The sequence below is a fragment of the Haliotis cracherodii genome, unplaced genomic scaffold (assembly GCF_022045235.1).
Source record: "Haliotis cracherodii isolate W230 unplaced genomic scaffold, xgHalCrac1.p SCAF_11, whole genome shotgun sequence".
NCBI classification, from domain to species: Eukaryota; Metazoa; Mollusca; class Gastropoda; order Lepetellida; family Haliotidae; genus Haliotis; species Haliotis cracherodii.
In genome coordinates this window covers 2,942,507-2,967,744 of record NW_027266266.1, presented here as the reverse complement: position 1 = coordinate 2,967,744, position 25,238 = coordinate 2,942,507, and the positions used below count along the sequence as shown (strand labels likewise).

The following is a 25,238-nucleotide window of genomic DNA, read 5'->3' as shown; positions in this document are numbered from 1 at the left end:
GGACACAACTCTGCACAGCACCTGCGGGCCACCGGAGGGAAGATGGCATCACTCTACCACTTCATACAAGCTCCCGACCCAAGACAATTCCAGGTAAGACCTTCGTTGACTGTTGAGAGTGAATGGGCTGTCTGTGACAAACATTCGCTTGCCAGTCCAGTTTGAGATCATTATCAAAGAAAGACAACTCTTGATAGAGCATAATTTCATTTTTCCAAAACAGACTGGACCTATAAGTGAAATGTGATGGAGAACTTTAGGCATCAAGAAACTTCAAATTTGGAGAAAATAGCTTTATTGTGCATGTAATGACATTGTATTTTACAAAATGAAATAATGACATTTTCTGTTCATAGTAGCAGTACAAATCACTGACTTGTGACAATGGCTGGGTTGGCTTGTCACAGACACAGGACAGAAACACTCCTATCTCGTGTTACAATAAAAAAGATGTTGCAAAGGTTAACCTACAGGTTAACCGTGAGTCTTGACCCAAGGGAGGTAATCAAGGTAAGGTTACATTTTGACAAAAGTCACAGATGTGATTCATAAAAATATATCATGTTCTAAATGATATGTATACATGACTTCTTTGATAGGCATTTAGAAGTTGGAGTACTAAGTAAGGATAATAATTTATGGGAGAACAACTTGTTTATTACAAATAAGAGCGACATTTCCGTGTAGGTTCTAATACCGTTATCAAGCTTGCTAAATTCTTATCCTTACTTGATATGTATACATGTTTTACCATTCATAGATTACTTTTAAACAATCATTCAAGCAAAACCAGAATTGACACAAGTACCTCAAGTTTCCGACTGACAGGCAACCTGTCACACAGTAATAGGATGCCCAAAGGTAGAGGTCAAACGATACAGCAAGGTCATGATACGATACATATCACGATACATAAAAACAATACGATACATAACAAAATATGCATATTTACATCAAAATGAGTGGAAACTTCTTGACAATAAATATTTCTGAGCAAGTTCTTAAGGAATGGCCAGCTGTCATTAAATGAGTAGTAGGTAATATATTTTAGCAGCTGCATAGCCTTGTATTGATACTGAAGAAAATGTACCGTGTATCATATTGTCGACGGAAATTTACGATGCAGTGGTACACTGATGTATCATTTCACCCCTGCCCAAAGGTGATCTAAAAGTGACACATCACTACAAGCAAACACCACCAAAATATACAAATCAATAGACATGATATAATAGCAATATTAATCATGACCATCACCTGTTTATCCATCGCTTGTTTTACAGATCATGAATTAATACTATGGAATGTTGTGTACAGAAGATACATGAGGACAAAGCAGTAACCATGGTTACGGAACTGCACCTTGAATGACACATATGTACTCGCAAATGGCACCACACAAGTTTGATTGTTTAAGTGTACAGGGTATGTTACCGTATTTAAGAGATCACAGTTTAATTGGGAGAAAAATACATTTAAGTATAAACAGTGACTATTATCTGAGGTATGTTTTTTAAAGAGACCACAGTTTAAGTAGGGGAAATACACATGAGTATAAATAGCGACTTTATTAAGATATTTTCAAATATGTTAAATGTGAATAAATCATATTTTTTACATACTCTCACGCCATACCAAAAATATCATTTTTTGCATTTGTGGAGGCACACTGGTAAATGTGTGTCATTAAAAGATATATCAATCAAATAATAGGTTGTAAAAAGAAAATTCATGCAATGATATGCAGAAAAACATTAACTGAAGTCCTCTGCTATATTTGATGTTGTTGCAACGCCTCGTTATGGAGCAGTCCATTTCAGGTCCGGGATTGTTCCATTGTACATCATGGGGGTGAAGCGAAACAGGTCAGGGTGACCATAATGTGGACATTCACTGGCAAAGTCGGCTTTGCTCCACTGGAAGGGAGGCAACTGGTCATAAGTTGGTCCAGCAACAGCAATAAACGTCTTCTCCAGTTGCATGAAGTTAGAGTAGGAGGTTATCTGGACAAAATGAAAACGACCAAGGATAAAACTAAACGTAAAAAATATATTAAGGTATTCAAGACTGCTTGCTGTCCTTCTGTCTATCTGTCTGTGTGTGTGTTTACATCTCTCTCCTGTCCATTTGTTTGTTGTTCATCTACAGGTCTGTCAATCTTACTGTTTGATGTCTATCCATGTTTGCTGTCTGTCCATCTGATTGCTGTCTGTCCATCTGTCTGTTTGCTGTCTGTCCATCTGTTTATTTGCTGTCTGTCCATCTGTTTGCTGTCTGTCCATCTGTCTATTTGCTGTCTGTCCATCTGTTTGCTGTCTGTCCATCTGTTTGTTGTCTGTCCATCTGTCTGTTTGCTGTCTGTCCATCTGTCTATTTGCTGTCTGTCCATCTGTTTGATGTCTGTCCATCTGTTTGATGTCTGTCTATCTGTTTGCTGTCTGTCCATCTGTCTGTTTGCTGTCTGTCCATCTGTCTGTTTGCTGTCTGTCCATCTGTCTATTTGCTGTCTGTCCATCTGTTTGTTGTCTGTCCATCTGTTTGTTGTCTGTCCATCTGTCTGTTTGCTGTCTGTCCATCTGTCTATTTGCTGTCTGTCCATCTGTTTGTTGTCTGTCCATCTGTTTGCTGTCTGTCCATCTGTTTGTTGTCTGTCCATCTGTCTGTTTGCTGTTTATCCATCTGTCTGTTTGCTGTCTGTCCATCTGTCTGTTCATCTGTTTGATGTCTATCCATGTTTGCTGTCCGTCCATCTGATTGCTGTCTGTCCATCTGTTTGATGTCTGTCCATCTGTCTATTTGCTGTCTGTCCATCTGTTTGTTGTCTGTCCATCTGTTTGCTGTCTGTCCGTCTGTCTGTTTGTTGTCTGTCAGTCTGTCTGTTTGCTGTCTGTTTAATGTCCATTTATCTGACCATCTACCTGTCTGTCCATCTGTCTGTTTGCTGTCCATCTAGCCATCTGTCTGTCTGTCCATCTGCCTGTAGGTGTCCATCTCTTCATTTGCCTACCTGTCTGTCTGTCCATGTGTCTGTAGGCCATCTGTGTGTTTGTTTTCCTGTTATTCCTTCTGCCAAATTTGGTTTTCATAACAATTGGCAAACAAGTTCCTTTTTATTCTTTGCCCTCCATTCGCAAAGGTTTGACTTGTGTGTGCAGGCCTGCTTGAATTACCTTTCACCACTCAGAGCGTTGATTTAATCAGATTGCGTCTTGTTGTGTAATGTGGTCTGGGGATTGACACACCCAATTTCTGCCCTCTCGGCACATGCCCTTACCATGGAGATTGCCCAACACAATTATGACAGGCATTCCCAACACACAAGACAATAATAGCCCTCCTAGTATATAATATACGTGATCAACTTGAACAGGTAAATGTATCTATAAATGTAAACAGTATGTAACCTCTTGGGACAGGACACTGCCAAGGTGTTGTATTTTGTTTGTAAGCATTTGGCAATTACGATAATGTATCATTACTTATCACATCAACTGCTTGTACTGCCAATTATGGGCTGAGAGGCCTACATTCTGAATGAAGTATTTTATTACCTATGAGGGGTTCATAAAAATCATATGTGCCCTAGGGTCATATCACCTCACGAGACAACAGTGTATTGTTTCCGTCATCCAGACGACATTGTTGATGCCATTCGAATCCTATAGTGATGTGAAATCGGAATGAAATCACACTAGAAACAACGTCTTAGCTGATGATTGTTGACGCCATTCAACAAATTGTGGTTCCGCTGCTGTAGTGACTTGCTGTCCTTATAGCTAAACACTAAAATTTGTCTCTGTATGTAGACATCTTCGGTAATAAACAGAACATTATTGGAGTGTTCATGTCATATTATGTTTACGACACACGTGCCTGAATTCTGGTATTTCCCTCGATCTTTCTGGGGAAATACTGGAATTTAGACACTCGTAAACATAGCATGACACGAACACTCATATAATATGCTCTATATTTTATATACCTTGGCATCAATGCCACCGTGTGACCGATGACCCAGAGATGAAAAGGGGTATTTCCCATTCTTGGGGTTGAGGTCTGAGCGGGCGGAGATGGCGTTCTCGCCGCTGTATGGCGGCGTACAGTTGCAGCGAGAGAGAGGGTCGTGGGTGAAGTCATTGTATCTGGAAGTAACCATGGTAACCAGTAAAGCAACATGGCAGTGTAGCTCACCTGGTACACTAGTGATACATGTTCACATGCTTGCCGTAAGAATAAAGATAAATGTCATAATATTTCAGTCTTCAAAAAAAGGTTTTATAAGAAAATCCACATATATATTTCAATATCAAGTAACTCGTGACGGGTAACTAAGGTACTGGGGTCTGGTGGGTACACATTCCTTCTGACTTTATATGTTTGCATAAAGATAAAACTTCAGTCAACTTCAGTGTATGCCTGATCAGATCGGTTTACGTGTATCTAAATTTATTTTGACAGGAGTGCGGTCAAACGCTTATTAAATGGACTTTTTGGTACCTATCTTAAGACCTACAGTGGGTACCTGGGTAGGGTCGGGTAATAGGGGTTGAGTACCCAGGTAGTCCTTGCCCTAGTACTTTTACACTGAAACTTGACTTATACATGTTATTTAGTTATATACCAATTGTACAATGCCTGTATTTGAAAATATGAAAATAATAATAATTAAATACAAAAAATAAGTCGTCAAGCCTGAAGCCAAAATAGAAAAGAATCCTGTACTTTCAACTGGAGTTATTCCCCCTTGCTAGGTTCTGGGTACAGCATGTTGACCTGAGATGTCACTATGTTCAACAGCCGACCTGATGGCACGGCAAGTCAGTCCTACATTACAGTACCTCATGAGTTTCATCATGGAGTCAATGTCCTTGACCTTAGAATGGTCGCGGCGGAAGATGTTGGCGCGGGCGGTGTGGTCGTAACTGAACCAGTCCCCGTATTTCTTCACATTCTCGGGGCCACCGCTTGCATTGAAGATTTCAGGGAAGTATCTACACAGAGAAGAGGAACATTGTGTGATTGTACTGTAACACTTTCAGAAACAGTCATTTGGGATTTAAGGTGAACTGGGGTTTAACGCCGCATTCAAGATTATTGCTCGCATATAGCGACGTGCTGCTTGTACTAGTCCGGACTAATGCCGATTTTATAGCTCACTGAGATACCATGCCGCAGTTTAACATGAATACCCCACTCAGACACAGCATACTGACTCCGAGCCGACCAGTGCTTGCTTAACCTCTTAACGCCAAGCACCAGACAGGGCAACAACAAGTACCATCTTTTAACATCTTTTGGTATGACACGGTCGGGGACGAACCCCGGACCTTCTGCTCTCCAGATGGATGCTCTACCATGAGACTACGGAAGCAGTCTATTTGTTGTTATAAACATGATAAGGGGAAAAATATTACACATGTGACAGAAATTGTATCAATTCTGCATTTAATTCTTTACATAATAGCAGCTGTTTATCTGGACATGCTCAGAGGCCAATATTCGGCCCCAAGTCAGCAGCTCCTGTCAGTACAAATTCCCAGGCTGGAATGAAAAACTTCCCAGTTGATGCAGGTATGGCCATAACTGATGTGATGGCTTTGGTGAGGTGACTTGTGCTTCACTGTCAGCAGAGCCATAGTAGAGGGAGGGTCTGAATAATGTAGCTAACAATACCACATTATATGCAGTGTTAAACTTCTACATGTCCAATGTTAAAATACTGCATTTAAAAATATAAAAAAATATATTTTTTTTTAAAACAAAATAACCTCTTTTCCCCAGTTTGCCTGTGCAGGACATTTTGTTTGGAATCCTAGATATATTCAACACTTGTTATTCCTGGTACTTTCATTGGTTAATTGATTCAATTGTTGTGGAAACATTTTACTTTGAATATGCAGACATAGTTTCAGAATACGCGGTGAAACATAACTTCATGTTCGAAATAATCAAATTATATTATATTATTGCTTTTTACAGTATTAAAAAAGTTGTTATCCATCAATTGTGCCTACATTGTCATCTGTCAACTTCTAAGTAATGCCTATCAAACAATTTATATTATATTATACATTTATATACCGCAGGTATCCAGGTACAAGTATCTGCTCAAAGTTGTTCCCCAAAAAGTGGATCTATTTGCATTCCAGTTATAATTCTCAACTCCCTGGGGAGTATACAACCCAAGCTGCCTACAGGGTATTTACATCCACCTTACATACTATTACCCATTCCCTGCTGGGTGAACAGAGGCACATTTGAAACAAGTCACTTGCCCAGGAGACACCAGACATTTTGACACTTGTTTTGCGTGTATATGTACGTATTCGAGTTTCCACCAACTGGTCATCTACCATCGGACGAGTGGGTTCTTTTGAGTGCACAGGGTGTAAATACATGTGTTGACACATGTGTGAAGCCTCTTTCATTCAACAAATTTCATTTTCCCGAATGATCATTCACAAAAGGAAATATGTAAACCAAGAAAACAATATTGCAAATCTGACATGTCTTAAAATACTTACGCAACATTGTAACTTGCAAAATAGCCTTTTTTTTCCAGCAAAGAAGTCAAGTCAGCGTACTTGATCATATTCCTAGTGACAAAAGAACAGCAACATAGGTGAAACAAGTTTGATTGTTTGTTGGTAAATGCAGCACTCAGCAATATCCAGCTTTATGATGGTGGTCTGTAAATAATGAGTCCGGACCAGACAGACCATGACAGACCATGACAGATCATGACAGACCATGACAGATCATGACAGACCATGACAGATCATGACAGGCCATGACAGACCATGACAGACCAGACAGACCATGACAGACCAGACAGACCATGACAGACCAGACAGACCATGACAGACCATGACATCAATATGATCATTAGCATCAATCTCCAAACACGATAACATACATCAACGAAGTCAATCTCATTAAAATCAGATCCTAGTTCTCGCTACTGCTAAACAAAGACCTGAGGACATCCCGTTACAGGTCACGTCAGACCGACCTTGCACGAACTTTGACCAACCAATGGAATGACCAATCAGAAGGCAGCTTTCTCGTGCTTTACGGCACTAATTTCAAATTGGCGACTACGCTTCGAAACATATTTTGACAAATTCTCGATTACAAATTTGAAACCTGAACAAAAGAACATTCTGGAATGGCTAATAGTTGGGCTAGATTGTATGGATTCAGTCGTTAAACCCGTAACTATCGTTCAGAATAAAGTTTTCGAGGTTGCATGATTAGAAATCACATTCCGACTGTCACTTTCATAATCTGGTAAGCGACGCTCTGATTGGTCGCATGAAAGGTCATTCTGACATGACCCCTAATAGGATGTCTTCAGATCTTTGTTTAGCGGTAGCGAGAACTAAGAGATCTGATTTTAATGAGATTACAACCAAGTCAGCGAGTCTGACCACCTGATCCAGTTAGTTGCCTCTTACGACAAGCATGGGTTGCTGAAGACTGATTCTAACTCAGATCTTCACGGGGGAGACAAGCATGGGTTGCTGAAGACTGATTCTAGCTCAGATCTTCATGGGGGAGACAAGCATGGGTTGCTGAAGACTGATTCTAGCTCAGTTCTTCACAGGGGAGACAAGAAAGGGTTACTGAAGACTGATTCTAGCTCAGTTCTTCACAGGGGAGACAAGAAAGGGTTGCTGAAGACTGATTCTAGCTCAGTTCTTCACAGGGGAGACAAGAAAGGGTTGCTGAAGACTGATTCTAGCTCAGTTCTTCACAGGGGAGACAAGAAAGGGTTGCTGAAGACTGATTCTAACTCAGATCTTCAAGGGGGAGACAAGAATGGGTTGCTGAAGACTGATTCTAACTCAGATCTTCAAGGGGGAGACAAGAATGGGTTGCTGAAGACTGAACTTCACTGGGTGTTACACAAGTAGTCATAAGTAGACATTCATTCTTGAGAAACAATAGAATATTACAGAGTAGGTATTGGCTTCAAACACAAGAAGATCCTGGTGTGACCAAGGAACACAACTCTGTGTGGTGAAGCCCAGAGCCAAAACATACAAAGAAACATTGAGAATGAACTTAAGAATACAAGACCCAAACGCCAGAAGATTCCACACTTCACTTACGGTATTTGTTCCAGGACAGTCAGCAGACCCGAGTTCAGTGATTGGCTCTTTGGTGAAAACCTCTTCATATCGACAATCATCCACATGTTGTTGTACCTGGTTACCATGGTAACAGATACAAGTTATTATTACACAAAATACTACAGTGTACATCTTGGAATTCAGAGTTCCTGAACATAGACAGATTATACTAGGTTCCAAAAACAGTCCTGGTTTACTGCCATCCATAAACAAACTTCCTTGAAGCAATGATGTGTTATATATTTCTGCTGGCGGAGCCACAAAACTCGACAGCTCACCTGATGTTTCTAAATATTAGATCACATCAGAAAGGTCATACAAGGGTAAAGAAGGTAAGGGGGGATCCAACAGTTTTAAATGGGAGGAGTCAAAAATATGAAAATCCTCTCCCAGATAATTTTACTGCCTTGAACATACAACATTTGGTTTTCAAGAGGGGGAGGGGGGTGTATGTTCCGGATCCCCCCCCTTCTGGATCTGCCTATGAAGAGGGAAAGGTTGTCAGATGAACTTGTGATAAAACCAAGATCTTGAGAGACAGATGTTCAAGGGTTAATTAGTTTTCAAATGAAACTGCAGAGGGAAATTCTTGGAGCACTGCCCAAGTGAAGGACATATGAGATATTAATTTCTTGTCAGCTTATTGTACCATGGCTCAGAATACATCATATACATTAAATGTGGTAAACCATTGAGCCTTTATGAAACCAAACTTATTCAACATCTCTAGAGAATAGTCTTTGTAACTTTGGTCATTAAGGAGTCATGGAGTGATCTCCCTTACGTTCCACTGTTTTCTTGGGAGAAGTAATACGCCCATTCTACTCCTGATGTTGCCAGTCGGTTCGCAACCAAGGACCGGACACCTTCCAGAACTGACTGGGGGGTCACATATTTCCATAGGTCGTTGTTGCTGTTTCCTATTGTAGTTTCCATGGAAACCATATCAGATGAAAGGTGGTAGTAGTCGTCGCCCGACATGATGCTGCCAGGGTAGGAGGAGAACGTCATCGTGTCCCCTGGGGCCAGAACTGGAGACAGGGAGGGATGTCAGTGTCATCATCATCATCATCATCATCATCGTCATTATCATCATCCATCAATCATCATCAACAATCATCATCATCATCATCATCAACAATCATCATGATCATCATCATCATTATCATCATCCATCAATCATCATCATCATTGTAATTCAATGTAACGATTACATAACTGTCCACTATTAAAGTCACTAAATAGTACTTTGGTAATCTTTCATTTATGTTACTGTATTCACCATATTAAGCGCTCTAGGCACTTAGAAAATTGACAGAGGGGTGTACCTTTTAAAACAGTACACAAATTAAACTTGTTTCAGAGATTGAGCAAGTGAACAAGCATAGTTCAAATATTTATGCAACTATATGTATATAATAATATACCCCTTCTGTGCTGTTGTTTCTGTTAACAAAAGTCTGTGAAAGACAGGAGAAAATATGTCATGTTATCTTTCACTCTTAGTAGGGGCGCTTATAAACAGCTTATAAACATTACTTGCAGATTGGTATGAAAGGTTATTGGGAGTGCTTTCTGGAGCAGGGTGATTAATGCAGTGACTACGGTAATGGTCAAAAAGACTTCATATTGAAACAGAAGGTGTAGCTAGACTACAAGGTGGAGGTGTTTGATACACATGCTGCTATGTCTGCATGTCATGTCATCCACGATCTACTGTGAAACCAACACTACCACAACATCCTCCTACAACCTGTTCAGGATTTCAGAAGTTTTTTTAATGGTCTTCATTCGAGTCAAGATACTTTTTCAGTCACCACTGAATTCAATTTTTTCACAGCTAATTTATTTCAGGACTATGGCATGTTAACCCTCTATATCTTAAGGACTATGGCATGTTAACCCTCTATATCTTCAGGGCTCAAATTTCAGATAGCCTACACTATCCCCTGGATCCATCTCAGATTACCTGCCCTTGATATTGTTAACATGTTACCGCTAAACAAAGATCTGAAGACATCCCATTAGAGGTCACGTCAGAACGACCTTTCATCCGACCAATGAGTGCGTCGCTTACCAGATTATGAAAGTGACAGTCGGAATGTGATTTCTAATCATGCAACCTCGAAAACGTTATTCCAAACAATAATTACGGGTTGAACAACTGAATCCTTACAATCTAGACCATCTATTAGCCATTCCAGAATGGTTTTTTTGTTCAGGTTTCAAATTTGTAATCGAGAATTTGTCAAAATATGTTTCGAAGCATAGTCGCCAATTTGAAATTTGTGCTGTAAAGCACAAGGAAGGTGCCTTCTCATTGGTCATATCATTGGTCGGTCAAAGGTCGCGCAAGGTCGGTCTGACGTGACCCATACTGGGATGTCCTCAGATCTTTTTTTTAGCGGTAGCGAGAACTAAGATCTGATTTTAATGCGATTGGTAACAGACCAATCAAAGGTCGAAAAAGAAATTTGGAAAGGGAGACAACCCTTAATACTGCCTAGGAACAATATCACAGGTAATGCTTGGTAGCAAAGGGACTTTCCCCCATCAGTTTTAATGGACAGAGACATCCTTTAATTCACAAAGATTTTTTTAAAGGCTTTTCTTTGCATGTCAGTCAGTTTTTCAATGTTGAATTTCTTGCAAACATTATCATAATCAGTGGGACTGGCCACTAACATTGAGGCTGGTTTGTAAATCGCGATTTGATTGGTCCGTTAGACTGAGTAGTGTAGCTCAATCAAGGGCAGGTAATTTGAGATCAGGAGCACCTTGGAAATGCGACCCCTCAGCATATAGAGGATGCTACATGCCCAGTGACTGACAACATATTTTTAAACCTGAGAAGTAATTGTTTTTTATCCAGTGCATCTATTTTTAGCAAAGATTTTTCTTTCTAAACACCACAAACATAATTTCTTATTTCAAAAGTTACTGACAGCGGTAATAAAAAAATCAAACTATTTTGGATGTGGGAAAATTTGATATAATTTGTAATTTTTAAAAACTAACAGAAAAGTGGAAAATTTAAAAAGAAAAAACAAAACAAAATTAGAATACCTATAATCATATTAATCCAACACATCCTTAAATTGATGTGTTTTATTTCTTTTCCAATATCTGGGTTCAAAAACTCTTGTATTAAAGAGCCGATGTCATGGTTAAATCATAACACACTGTTAAATGATCCCAGAGACTAGCATTTTGCTGTAGGGGCACACACAGAAATCACATTTTTTTACATAACAGTTCCTTGTGAAACCAGTGACTATGAGACTATGCATGCACATCACCCAATAATGGAATAATCTTGAACATGACATACCCTACTTTAACCTGACCATTAACAGTGCCCTGGGTCACACTACATGTTAAAACTTTCATCCATCAAAAAAACCGAAAGGATATAGGCCTGTTGATGTGATGTCATTGCACAGCTGTGATTGGCTGCACACAGGCAGTGCCCTCACCATCCTGATGTCCGGATGCTGTAAACCCAAGTTTGTATCTCTTCAGGATCCTCAGCATGTTCTGGAAGGACGTCCATGTGTCCTGAGCTACATAGATCTCCTCATTCCCGGGCAGCACCTTGACAAGAGCTGAACACGACCCGGAGCCCAGGATACGTCGTGGTACAGGCTTGTGGAGGACCTCCTCCAGATCCTCGAGGTCACCACTATACTGGAAGGCACTGCAGGACACAGGGTTATATATATATTATATTATATATATATATATATATATATATATATCATCCAAAACTGGCTTCCACAGGAGATATGCTTGGATTAGATCATTAGATCAAGGGATATCTACACTGTAGATATCGCTGCAGTGAAATTACATCACAATGCTTAGCAGACCATTGTGATGTCACCGGTTACCATGACGTCACAATCAAATGACATCAGTAATGGCTCTGCTACTGAAGCTGTTAGCAGTACTTTTTACACTGAAAACACTTCTTATTACTGTCTACAAATTGAAAAAGTTGGAAGAATGATGTACGTTGGATGATAAATAAAATCTCACCCGAGTGTCTTTTGATATTAAATATATAAACACTCGTTGATAAAAGTGGCAAAAATCCTCGGCAAGCCTCGGAATTTTTCCACTTTTATCAACTCGTGTTGATATATTTGATATCAAAAGACACTCGGGTGAGATTATATATATATATATATATATATATATATATATATATATATATATATATATATACTGAACAACAAAAGTTCCTGTTTAATGCAAAGATTTGTTTTTTACCAAATCTGGAAAAAGTACGATTTCCAACAGTATAAAGACTCCTGTAAGTGTTCATATGGTTTAATTTGCCATACTGACTTCAGAAAATGCGTGATTTCATAAAAAACATGAACATGCCAAAATGTCAATTTACAAATCAATAGCGTGTGTGTCCACCTCTGGTTGTGATGCCAGCAACACATTTTCATCTCAAGGAATGGACAAGGCGTCTCACAAAGTCCTGTGGGATATCTGTTCATATCTGCTGGAGCATGCTTCGAAGTTCCTGGAGTGTCTGTGGAATGTGTGGTTGACGACGAAGGCGCCGATCCATCTCATCCCACATGTGCTCGGTTGGTGAGAGATCAGGGGATGACATTCACGTTGTTTTGATGAAGAGAATCCTGAACAAGTCGAGCAATATGAGGCCGGCGTTGTCATGTTGAGAGGTAATTCCTGGGCCATGACGAAGCAAAAATGGTAGAATAACCGGGCCGATGATCTTGTTGCGGTAGCACTGTCCATTGAGATTTCCCTCTACCACTATCAAACTGATCCTCTGTCTTGCTGTAATCCCACCCCATACTGTAGCGCTACCATCCCCGAAGCGATCTTCTTCTATGACACAATGATTGACATAACGTTCACCTCGACGTCGGTACACTCGAATCCGTCCATCGCTGTGGCTGAGGTGAAAACAAGACTCGTCAGTGAATAGAACTTGTCCCCACTGCATGGCCGTCCAGAGGTAGACGCTGTCTGCACCACTGTAACTGTAGATGTGCTTGACGGTGGTTTCCTGTCAAAATGGGACGTCTGGCGGGTCTTCTGGCGACAATCCCTGCACATCTGAGGCGGCGACGTACGGTTTGTATAGATATTTGTCGAAGACCTGGGATGCTTCTTGCAGTCACTGTTGCTAGCTGGAATTGATTTCGTAGGTGTGTTGTTCGAATCCAGTTGTCTTGTCGATTATTGGTTACGTGTGGCCTGCCACTCCGAGGATGGTCTCTGACTGCAATTGTCTATTGCCAACGTTGCCATAAACACCAAATGGTGTTTCTGTGGACGTTCAATTGTCTTGCAACATCACGTTGACTCGATCCTGCTTCAAGCATACCAATGGCTCGCAGACGCTCTTTTTCCGACAGGCGTGGCATTTCGTAATGTTGAATAATTGCGTAGTTTTGTTGTTTTTCTAAGTGATTGTTGTCAGCATGATGCTAAACAATGCATATGGAATCCAGTTAACGCACATGTTTATATACCCATTCTTGGGTAGTCAAATGTATGGGGCTTGCATAAAAGTCAACTTTTGCATAGAATGCATGCTTTTCTGTAGCAGTTGCATTTTTGTGACTTGATTTCATACATGTACTACAATATTGAAAACCAAACTGTACTAGTTTGAAAAATACACTAAAATATTGGTGTCTTTTGGAACTTTTGTTGTTGAGTATATATATATATATATATATATATATATATATATATATATATATATATATATATGTATACATACAGAGAGAGAGAGAGAGAGAGAGAGAGAGAGAGAGAGAGAGCTTTACACACACACATGTATACCACAGTGAATATCTAAATAGCACAACTTTATATCTATAAACCATACCTTTAAATAAATATACCATGCCTATATCTGTTTATAATTGTTAATGTTTTATCTATTCTAAATCCAATACTGAACTTGAGGTTCATATAATTTTGCTTTCTCAGAAACAATGTGGGGAACATTTATTTCCTGTCCGGCAATTATGAAATAAAATATGATCACCTGCCCCTTGTAACACCAATAAACAGCAACTTTCATAAACAATTATCGTGATTCCCACAAACAATTACATAAATTTGTTGAAGTCTCACAACTCATAAGCGGCAATTGTTCACCTACTATAGGCCAAATAACTCTATGTCCATGTTGACTTGTCGAACACTTTTGGAGTAGCCATCCTGAAGACCCGCTAGCTGTTCATAGAACAACGCAACCTGCCGGAGACAAGAGGAAAGAGATGACCTCAGAAAGTAGTGAGTTTACAAGCCACCATCTTGTAATATCATACATTAACATGACCGTGGAACTAAATCATATAAACAGGAATAGTGAGTGAGTACGTGGGAGTATGGTTTTACGCCGCTTTTAGTAATATTCCAGCAATATCACAGCGGGGGTCAGGGGGGGTTGTAAGAAAATCACAAGAATATGATCAAAGTGATAGCATTCACACAGGAGCAAAGCTTGAAATATGGTTACGAAAAACACACAACAAACATTAAACTTTGCTAGCCAATGTTAACAGGAAGTTTGTTATTCTGATTATTATTCATGAGCACCTAAATTCTTTCTTGGTTATACTTCCTTATCTGAAAAAATAAAACCTTTGAAAGGATGGGAAAAGATGGGATATGTTAATGTTGCGACCCATCCCCTAACATCAGGATACTGCAGTGTATTACATCTCCATTCTATGATTACCCCTGGACCCATTAACCACTGTAGCCTGGTAGCTTCAGTTGGAACACGATGTCAGTGTCTCCATCACCAAACTAACACACGGTTTCCCTCACTCACTTGCTAATCTTACTGAATGACTATCTTTAGCTTAGCATCATTCCATCACAATATGGCTAAAATACTGCTGAGTTACGTGATGCCAATATGGGTTGTTCCTGTTCTGCCTGATCTGTTCCTTGACCCAAAGCAGGTTGGCGTTGAGGAAACCCTGGAGACGTTGACAGTAGTCACTGTAAGGCTTCTCACAGTAGCCAGCGATGGTGTTCTGCCACTGGAGGTTGATGGACTCTCGTGTCAAGTAACTCTCGGCCAGACCGGCTGCATAAGCCCGCACAGAATCATTGTAGGCCACATCACTTGAAGCTGCAATATCCAGGAAGGACCATCTGTGGAAAGACAAGTTGAGTGGTCAGGTTGGTTACGAGGCCAATAATTCTTTCTGAAGACATGACATCTGGGACCGGTCATTTACCATAGGAGTGGGTCATGAAGAAACGACACAGAGAAAGAGGGAGGTGGTTGGGAGGGGAAGGGGAGGTGTTAACAATATGTTTGACAACTATGGACGTGATTGTGTGTGAGGTGAGGTGAGGTGAGGTGAGGTGAGGTGAGGTGAGGTGAGGTGAATTGGCCTGTAAGGTCGCGTCCAAGATTATTGCACTTATATAGCAACGTGTGTGAGTGTGGGTGGATGTGGGGCTTCTTGCACTAGCCCAGAGTGATTTTATAGTGCTAGCTTACTGAGATACATTGCCGCAGAGTAACATGAATACCCCTGTTAGACACAGAATACTGATTCCAAGATGACCAGTCATTGTTTTAGTCCCTTAATGCCAAGCGCCAGGCAGGGTAACAACAAGTACCATCTTTTAACATCTTTTGGATTGATCAGGCCAGAGATCGAAACCTGGACCTTCCGCTCTCCAGGCGGATGCTCTACCACTAGACCACAGAGTCTAGTAATTAATTATAAGAAGGAGAGTTATGATGAAAATGTTACATGTATTGGGGGTGGGGGGTCCCAATATGATCCAGTCCTAATCAATCCTGCCCCAACCCTACCCACAATAAATTACCAGTCCCACAGGACATGTTCCAAAGTTCAACGATAATTATAAGGATGGAAATTCTTTTGTATAATTACCAAATTTGAAAAAAAACTTTTGGATGTCAATCAAGGTCCTAGGAAATGAATCAAATCTTATAAGACAAAACAGTATTGAAATTTGTTTACCCGGTCGCATTCATAGAATCCACGTAGTTTGCCGACACGACATATTTATTTTCCACATTCTCGGAGAACTTGAATGTCTGTGTTGCATCATCTAAGATCACGTAAACGGTTTTAGGATCGTTATCTCTCAGTGACAGTGTTGTCGAAAGAAATGACAACAACACCACCACCAACGTAAACTGGTAGGCCGCTGCCATTTTCCTGTCATATGACTTGAACCAATGGTCACGTGAATGAGCAATCTTTGCGTATCATATATCGACACAGCAATATATCATGAAATATGGACCTGGCCCATTGAGAAAAATTAGTATTATCATAAAATTTTAAAATAGTACCAGTTGGTTTCTTGAAACATTTGGAAGTGGTCAGCTGGTGGTTGATTTTGAGCACAGTTCAGATGTATTTTCTACGCAATTATTGCTCCCTAGCGGTGGGCGTGGCCAAAATGGCAGACTCGGAGATGTCTCAGTTAGTGAGAATATTAACGGATCTGAGAACAAGACATGACTAATCTATTTAACGGTAATATCCCAATTGAAACCGACTTTGTCGTTGGTGGTGTCTTTATGAGGAATGTCAACACACTATGAATGGGATCCACAGACATGCCGGACACAAGTGAGTAATCATTTCACCAGTGAATCTTACTTCAATCAAAATATTACTTTGCATTCTCTAAACGCTTGCACTGTAATAGACGTAGATATTCACTTCCAACTTAAATTAATGAAGTAAAGGAGTAAAGAAGAAATAAGCCACGGTTATAAAAGGATTTGTTGCCACAAGTCTTCATGTATAATTGACGGAGCGATTGGTCATGAGATAGTCATCTTCATTTCCTGTCTTAGTCAAGACATGTCAACGACAGTGATTATTCATCCAGATTCATCATGGTGAATTAACTGAATGGTGTGTTTTTTAAATCCAAACAATGAAGATTTTGAACGACAAAGCCTTGTGTCGCTATGCCAGTTCTGGTGGCCCTTCCGATAAGGAGGGTTATTTGATGAAGAAGGGTGAAGTCAACAAGGGGTTTCAGAGGCGATGGTTTGTGCTGAAAGGAAATTTACTCTTTTACTATGAGAAAAAGGGGGACCGAGAACCCTTGGGTGTCATTGTCTTAGAAGGCTGCACTATTGAGCTTGCTGAAAATTCAGACAATTTTACATTCCAAATAAATTTCCTAGGATCGAGCAGTCGAACATACATTATCAGCGGAGAGACTCAGGAGTTAATGGAATCGTGGATGAAGGCATTGTCGGCGGCAGGATATGAATATGTGAAACTCATGGTGAGCGAACTTCAGCAAAAACTGAGAGAGGCAAATTCTGAGGAACAGAGGAAAGTGGTAGAGGAGGCAGAACGACAGAGTCGAATATTGTCCCAAACATACATTGAGAGACAGGGTTTGGAAGTCAAAGGGAACCGCCAGGCTGTGGTTTGTGGAGATAAGAGAACAAATCCGTTTAATCAGAGGTTGAGTTCGGGCTCGGAGTGGGAGTCGTGTGATTTGTTCAATGTAATGGAATCAGGGGCGCCAGGGCCCTACAGTCCCCACACCAGCTGGGCACAGAAGCCTCCCAGGTCGTTTGTGGACATGCATGAGGAGATCTTACAACAGGTGGAGAAACTAGGCAAAGAATGGCGAAAACGGCAAGCAAACATTTTGGATGAGAAGAAAATGAATGGGCAGATTGGATCCCTTGGACCTCTCAGTTGACGACGGCAGTGAACGACTGAACCTTGAAATGTAGGAATAGATGCTGTAGGAGTTGTAGAAGAGTAGGATATTTAACACAGATCACAGTGTAGGTTTTAGTCATGGCACTTTTCTTGATGAGATTTGTGAATCGTAGTGTATGTGCTTAATTTTGAAGTTCTGTGTTTGAAAATTAGGATGAAAGTCAGTGGGTCCTTGTTATTAAACTGAGTTGTAAAGATGCATACTTAAGTGTCATTAGATGAAGTTACTGCAGCCAGGAGCCTCTCTACGTCCTCCTCTCTAACACTGACATTGGAATTGATGAATACAAACATGTGGTGTTTATGATTGTAAATGTTAAATATAAAGCAATTGTACTTAGATGATGGCATGGAGCTTGCTGTAAGAAGGTCATAGAAAATTGCTCCATTTATAAATGAGATTTGGAAGGATTTTTCGATAATGTTTTGTCGTATATTTCAATCATTCCATCAAACTTCATTTAAAAAGTTTGTTATTTTACACAAGATTATTGCCATGTTTAGACTGACACACTTGATACCATCTATACCATTGTCATAGTTGTCATACAGTCACACCTAATAACTCCTCAGGCCCTAATAATTATGAAAAGTTAAGTTAGATCATAAACATGCTGACTTCGGCTTATTGAACCTAATCCAAATAGCAACATACTCTGAAATGTCTTGTCTTTATCCTGTGTTTATTCCCCAAGACTATTGACACAATCGTCTTTAGACCACACAATAAAGTAAAACTCTGGCCCAACTGTGTGATTAAAGTTTTCTCTTCCCATACTCCCATTGTAAATTGAGCTTAGTCTAGGTGTAAATCCCCCAAACTCACTAACTCTCTACAATGCTTTCTACCTTAGACATGGAGTATTCTTCATGTCTGGATTTGTCCCCACGCTCTCTGTGATAACTGTTGCCATGTGCAGGAAGGTTTCTCTGTCAGGGGTCAAGGCTGACTTTCAGTTTAACTGCATTTGAGTCTCAGGTAGAATGTTGACATGATTGAGTGCGGGTGTACTGATGTATTGATGCACTGCGAATTTACACCGAGCAGTCCCATACATGATACACCTACCCAGGGTTCTAAATGAAGCTTGAGAGTCGATGGATTCTTAGTCCCAAAGTTTAAACATGATTTAGGGGGTCTTTAGACTCAAAAACTACACCAACAAACCTCAAGAATCTCTTTATTTACCCACTTTGCCTACCCATGTATTGATCTATATATATTTCCAAATGTTGAGATTTCAAGTGTGTATAGTTACTTTTATGTAAATGAAATGTTGAGCACCCAAATATACCGGTCACATCGCCATATTGAGCACTCACTGTTGTCATGCCTTCCTCATCAATAGGATCATGAGGGTTATTGTGTGATGTTGGAATGTTGCTGTCATTGCAAAATTTGGCCAGATCAATTTCTTTCTTTTTTTGGTCAATAAGTCATATGCAAGATTTAATAATATGAATCAAATCATGGTATTATGTGAAAAATACTTACTAAGAGGCCACTTGTTTTAGTTCGTCTGAAAAGGGGAGATAATCACATTTTGCATTTTTGTATTTTTTATCAAAAACAGAATGTTTTGATTTACTGTTTTTGGATTAACAAAATGTAAATTTGGTTTGGTCTAAATGTAACTTGAATGAAGCAATAAAGAGCACTGACATCAGCATACCATGTACATACAAATATATTGTAGACAACACTTGTGCTTTAGTGTTGACTTACGATAGGCGTAGCACTAAGACTGTGACAACACCCGTGCTTTAGTGTTGACTTACGATAGTCGTAGCACTAAGACTGTGACAAGACCCGTGCTTTAGTGTTGACTTACGATAGTCGTAGCACTAAGACTGTGACAAGACCCGTGCTTTAGTGTTGACTTACGATAGTCGTAGCACTAAGAATGTGACAACACTAGTGCTTTAATGTTAACTTAAGATAGTTGTAGACCAACAACAAACCCAGATACAATTAGCAGCAATATATTATTCCAAGGCCACAGTAACAACTTTGTTTCAGGCAACCTTCCTGATCTGGAAAATACGTCCAACTGAAAAAGTTTTTCACAGCCTTAACTTACGTAATGACTAGGGGGTAGGGGTGTCTGTGGATCAGCCACAGCTAAACATACATATTACATCAGTTTTAGATTGACAGGCAAATCCCAGATGGGTCACAGAGGCTATAGCTAAGTAAACAAGGCTATAAACAATGAAAGACAATCATATCAGTGTACATAGACTGGTATTGATTCTGTTGCATTGTACCTGGAGACATGCACTATGACTACAGGGGTCATCTCAAAAGTTTTCTCAGCCTTTTTGGTGATAATCAAACTTTTTGGCTAATGTCACAAAGTTTTTGAGCTTGGGGGTGGGGTGGAGTCAGGGGCTGGTTTCTTTTGAGAATCAAATTTACCCCTGTAAAGATATATTAGGTTTAAATAAATGCATATTTCCATTTGGCACCATCCCTTAAGATCTGTACTAAGCTGTAAATGTAGTACACCTCATGTGTCATGTTTTTTCCTTGTCCAAGAATACGTTCTCCACGGCGCCATAAAGAACAAACTTTATGATGATTAGTCATGTCTTCTTTTAGTGTGTGTCTCTGCTTGCATGAGATATGGCACTACAGTGTAGTGGGTTAAACAGATTTATGGCTGCTTCCTGGAGGTCCCCAATGAGTCATGGGTTGGACAAGAACTCTGTGTACAAAACTGGGTGCTGCAGTGTGGGTTCTAACAAATGATGATATGTTTCTTGAGATAGGTTCGTTGAGTGACCTGCAGAAAGGCAATTTCATTTTGAGGTTTGTTTGTTTGTTTATTTGTTGTTTAACGCCGCACTCAGCAATATTCCAGCTATATGACGACGGTCTGTAAATAATCGAGTCTGGACCTGACAATCCAGTGATTGACAGCATGAGCATCGATCCACGCAAGTGGGATACGATAACATGCATCAACCACGTCAGCGAGCCTGACCACCCGATCCCATTAGTCGCTTCTTACAATAAGCACAGTCGCGTTTTACGGCAAGCATGGGTTGCTGAAGACCTATTCTACCCCGGATCTTCACGGGTCTCTTTTGCTATGAGATTATGTCTGTCTTTAAATGGTAAATAGCAGTGACAGAAACTAAGTGGTCTACTAGTCTGTATAATGATAACATGTAGCAACACCCTTAAAAATGGCTAAGTTGTTATCATACCTTAACTACTGAGTAGGTTGGGAAGGACTATAGGACTAGTGCCAATTTCTAACGCTGTTTATAGCCTTGAGTGAGTCTGAAAACAAAGAGACTTGAGATAACAGTTTTGCTAAGAATCTAAAAATTGATTTATTCTTGGCTCCTATTAAGTTTATGGATTTTTCATATTATGATAGGTTTCTCGGCAGGAGAAGGCCAATGGATATAAATGATATCCGTTGAGGTCATATGCGGATAAAGATGCACACATCAAAGGTCAAGTAGGGACTACTTTCAGTGGGAATCTAGAGAAATTACTGGGATAATTGCTATCATTATCAAAAGAAAAGTCTGATATACTAAAAGTCAGTGTCTAATTGTGACGTAGCGAAGGCATTTTACAAGTTTAGGCAATTTTGGAGATATAAAGTGCACCAAGACTCGATAAATACAAGGTTTATTTGAAATACAGGATATTTACCCTCCCCAAACATACTCGCTTGATAATCTCTATATATCTGAACAGTGAATAGTATGTTGTGACTGCCTAGTTCCTCCTCACCGTGAGTGGGAAGGATGTTCTCCTGTGTTATCTACTGTAGGATAAATACAGACTGGATTGTCATGTGATATTTACTTGTATCACCATAACTACTGATGCTTGAGGAAAACACTTGTCACTTATGTAAATTCTTCCAGCAACATAAAGATAAACATGATTTTCAAAAACTGAATATACCGGTATTTTCCAAACATATTGTGATACATATTCATAAGTATTCCATATCGTAGTATACCCGTAATACCGCACACCTCTATTACATAACTGTACCACAATGTTTTTAAAAGATTTGAACATACCGGGTAATTTAAAGCCATATTGAACATACTATTTATGGCAATTCCCCAGCCATTTTTGTTCAGGAAGTAATGAAATTTGGTACGTGTGGTAGTCGTGGGGCTAAACACTACGGGTGTGCGGTATTACCAGTATGTCGGTAAAGTTGGCTTCATTCTTTCCACGATGCGTATCACAATATTACTTTTTCATGTTCGATGTATTGGGTGATTTCAAATTTGGACTTTTATCATATATTACGTATTATATATGTGCCAAATGCCGTCGCTGCCCTGAGGAGCGAGCAGCCTAGTTCCCAAGATGGCTGCATATTTTTTAAAGAGTAAACATGTTGTACTACTACCAGCATCTTGTTTTTTTCCATTTATGAACTTCAGTTTATACCTTAATGTATCAGACTGCTCCTGAATTAGAAATATAGTATTATACAATTTATCGTGATACATATCACATTACATCCTTGTGCATTGCAAAATATTGTGATACACTTTAAACCTCCATCCCTACTCAACACAAATGTTCATTGTTTGCAGATTGTTTACAGAATGACCTTTGTACTTTGACCTTGCTCCTGAATTCTTCCATAATGCTTTTCTCCTCTCTGTCAACATCTGGACCAATGACGCTGACATGATGATACCTCACTTGGCTCAAGAGGTTTGAATCTGATTTTCAATATGGCCACCACAGAGGCCATGTTGAAAAATCTATTTATGGCTATCATTTGGACAAATTTGTACAAAATGTAATGAAATTTGGTATTTGTTTAATTAGTTGTAAGATTCAACACATTCAAAATGTTTTTTATTTCGACCTTTTTTGGAAAATATTCTTAAATTCTCTGAAAGGGGAAGACTGACTCAGCTGGAGTTGGCATGTGTGTTTCAGCACACACAGCACTTATGCACAGTGAATGCTGCGCTATACAAATGCATAAATTATTATCATTATTATTTCTCCTTCTGATGACATCATATTTTGTTCAAATCATTATATTTTGGTTTTAGTTTTTGTACCTCCATATTTATGCAGAAAATGTTTGAATTTCAAAATAACGTTTGTCACATGCTGTCTTTGTTGACACTTTGATCTGTTCATTGATGTTCAGGAGACCTTCAGTGCCGTGGCACTGCTTTAAGTACTTATTTAGCAGTTATGGCACATATATATTTACATAGATACTGTGTCCAGGTTTGCCGGGGGCATGGGTGGTTCCGTTGTCTAAGTTGCCGCAATTGCTTTAAATCTATGATTGTGGGCTCGAATCCTGTCTGCCCAATTATGGTAATAGGTTTGTCAGCACCATACCCGTGCTCGTGGGTTTCACCAAAGTGGTAAGCGTCTGAGACCTGCATCACTTCGAGTTTATCTCCTGGGAACATTCAGCTTTAAGCATTTAGACACATCGTGATATAACTGGGATATTGTTAAAAGTGGCAGTTAACCCAACTCACTCACTCACTCCAGGTTTGACAGTGAGGATACAGGCCCAGATGAATACATTACTGACTTTCCTCAGACATTTTAGTAGATTTATTTCTTTAACTGAAAATATCTGAACTATTTATATACTCTGCTCAAGTTTAATAGGAACATTTGAGATATTTTATGTTTTTGACCATGTTTACATTATGAGTTATTAGGCTGGAGCAACATCAGGGTCAGGATATAGAAGAATTATCCCAGACAAAAAGGCACGTTAGGTTTAACACCCATTTGCTGATATATTAGTGATATTAGTAGTAGTTGTTGCCTTGGTGACAGTGCACAGGCCGCTGTTGGCTTGAATTGGTTTCCTGGAGGTCAAAGTGTCAGTTACATTCAGTTATCAAAGGTCAAAGTTTCATCCTGAATAGGAAGTTGCGATATCCCTGAGTAAATATTTTCTGTGATTGGGCGACTTGGCGTGGTTTCAGAGGATTATTTTCAAATGTACCATGTTTCATCAAGTGTTTGCCAAATGTACAAAAACTACCTTTCACAAATGTTTATACCATTGTACACTAATAATCTTTTATATGTAAAATGTCACAGTGTTTAAAAATCTGAACACCATGTTTTTTACGGGCTCCGAATCCCGTTGCATTATGGTAGTTCTTGATGGGAAACCAATTATATAAGGCCGAAACAAATAGATTATATGTTCGTTAGAATTGACCATTGTTACTGACACCATCATTAATATGTAAAAAAAACCCCAGAAATTCTTTAATCTCATTTTGATAAATATGTGATTTATTTGTTACGGCCCTATATGAACATTATGAAATTATTTAGTGATGAAATTAGTTAGACATGACTAGTTGTGTGTTGTTGATGAATAGTATTTAGGGAAGTAGCATTAGTGAGAATGTGATACACCATGTGATAACAAACCTGCACAATAATACCTATAGAATAGGCATAATAACATAAACACTAACAATGCTAACAATGGGAGATAATTTGTCCACATTGAATATTGTCACTGAATGTTTTCTGTATTCACTGTTACCATGGTTACATCTATTCAGTCTCCAGGATCTAAAGAGATTACACAGTATAAAGTAACCAGCTTTGATAGTGGGATAGTTATTCCTGTCGTCGGGTTATGAAACTGAGCTCAGGTATATTTTTAAAGTTAGCTAATCGTTTGGTTATATTAACTTTAATGAAGCTAAATATTTGTTAAATCTATGACAGTAGTGAATACTGTTCGTATGGCAACACATCTAAGCTATTAGTCACATTCAGTCCCCAGTCGGACAATCAGTAGTGTGTTATTATGTGACTATAGATGTAATCCAAGACAATCCAAGTTCTGTGATCCAACAGAGACAAGTCCAGTCCCTCATGTGTCAGCGGGGATACAAGGAGATCACATCCTTGAAGTGAGATAAGGCATATATAAGGTAAATATACTGCTCAAAAGAAGTTAAGGACCACCCAGTTCTTATATATTACTGAACTCATTCGCTATGGCCTGAGAGGGCGCCGCGATTCGCTGTGCAGAGTCCCTTGGACACGCCAGAAACCTATAATTGTGGGTTCATATCCCGGTTCACCCCGATTATGTTTCTAGGTTTGTCATCACCATACCTGTGCTCGATGTAGTTAATGTCTGAGACCTGAATTACTTCGGGCTTTCCTCCCACATTACGCTGACACGCCGAGATCTAACTGGAATACTGTTAAAATCGGGGTTAAACCCAACTCACTGACTAACTGTGGAAATATGAAAGGATCGGATGGTCCTTATTTTCTTTTGAGCAGTATAGATGAGTGTTTGGATGCATTTTGATCTGGATGATG

The 25,238-nt window shown here is 39.5% G+C and overlaps 2 protein-coding genes across 2 annotated transcripts; one reads left to right on the top strand and one right to left on the bottom strand.

Moving 5' to 3' along the window:
- Window positions 1-284: 284 nt before the first annotated feature.
- Window positions 285-16,347, bottom strand: LOC139456104 (putative phospholipase B-like 2). The gene is made up of 10 exons (XM_071237633.1): window positions 16,151-16,347; window positions 15,050-15,302; window positions 14,296-14,390; window positions 11,612-11,832; window positions 8,920-9,166; window positions 8,115-8,210; window positions 6,525-6,596; window positions 4,839-4,991; window positions 3,983-4,142; window positions 285-2,003 (listed from the first exon to the last, which is right to left on the bottom strand). The coding sequence occupies exons 1-10, from the start codon at window positions 16,345-16,347 to the stop codon at window positions 1,800-1,802; spliced, it is 1,698 nt and encodes a 565-aa protein (XP_071093734.1). The 3' UTR covers window positions 285-1,799.
- A 246-nt stretch (window positions 16,348-16,593) lies between these two features.
- LOC139456103 (sesquipedalian-1-like) lies at window positions 16,594-24,768 on the top strand. Its single transcript, XM_071237632.1, has 2 exons — window positions 16,594-17,961; window positions 22,481-24,768. Exon 1 carries the CDS (start codon window positions 17,085-17,087, stop codon window positions 17,871-17,873), a length of 789 nt encoding a protein of 262 aa, XP_071093733.1. The 5' UTR covers window positions 16,594-17,084; the 3' UTR covers window positions 17,874-17,961; window positions 22,481-24,768.
- The last annotated feature ends 470 nt before the right edge of the window (window positions 24,769-25,238 follow it).

What these genes read in the sequence shown, in the direction of transcription:
- LOC139456103 (XM_071237632.1), top strand. Translation starts at nt 17,085, where the DNA reads ATGAAGATTTTGAACGACAAAGCCTTGTGTCGCTATGCCAGTTCTGGT.
- LOC139456104 (XM_071237633.1), bottom strand. Translation starts at nt 16,347, where the DNA reads ATGGCAGCGGCCTACCAGTTTACGTTGGTGGTGGTGTTGTTGTCATTT. An exon ending in ATAGAGTTATTTGGCCTATA is followed by an intron (nt 11,833 to 14,295) that starts GTAGGTGAACAA and finishes TGTGTCCTGCAG; the next exon opens with TGCCTTCCAGTATAGTGGTG. An exon ending in AGCATCCGGACATCAGGATG is followed by an intron (nt 9,167 to 11,611) that starts GTGAGGGCACTG and finishes CCCTGTCTCCAG; the next exon opens with TTCTGGCCCCAGGGGACACG.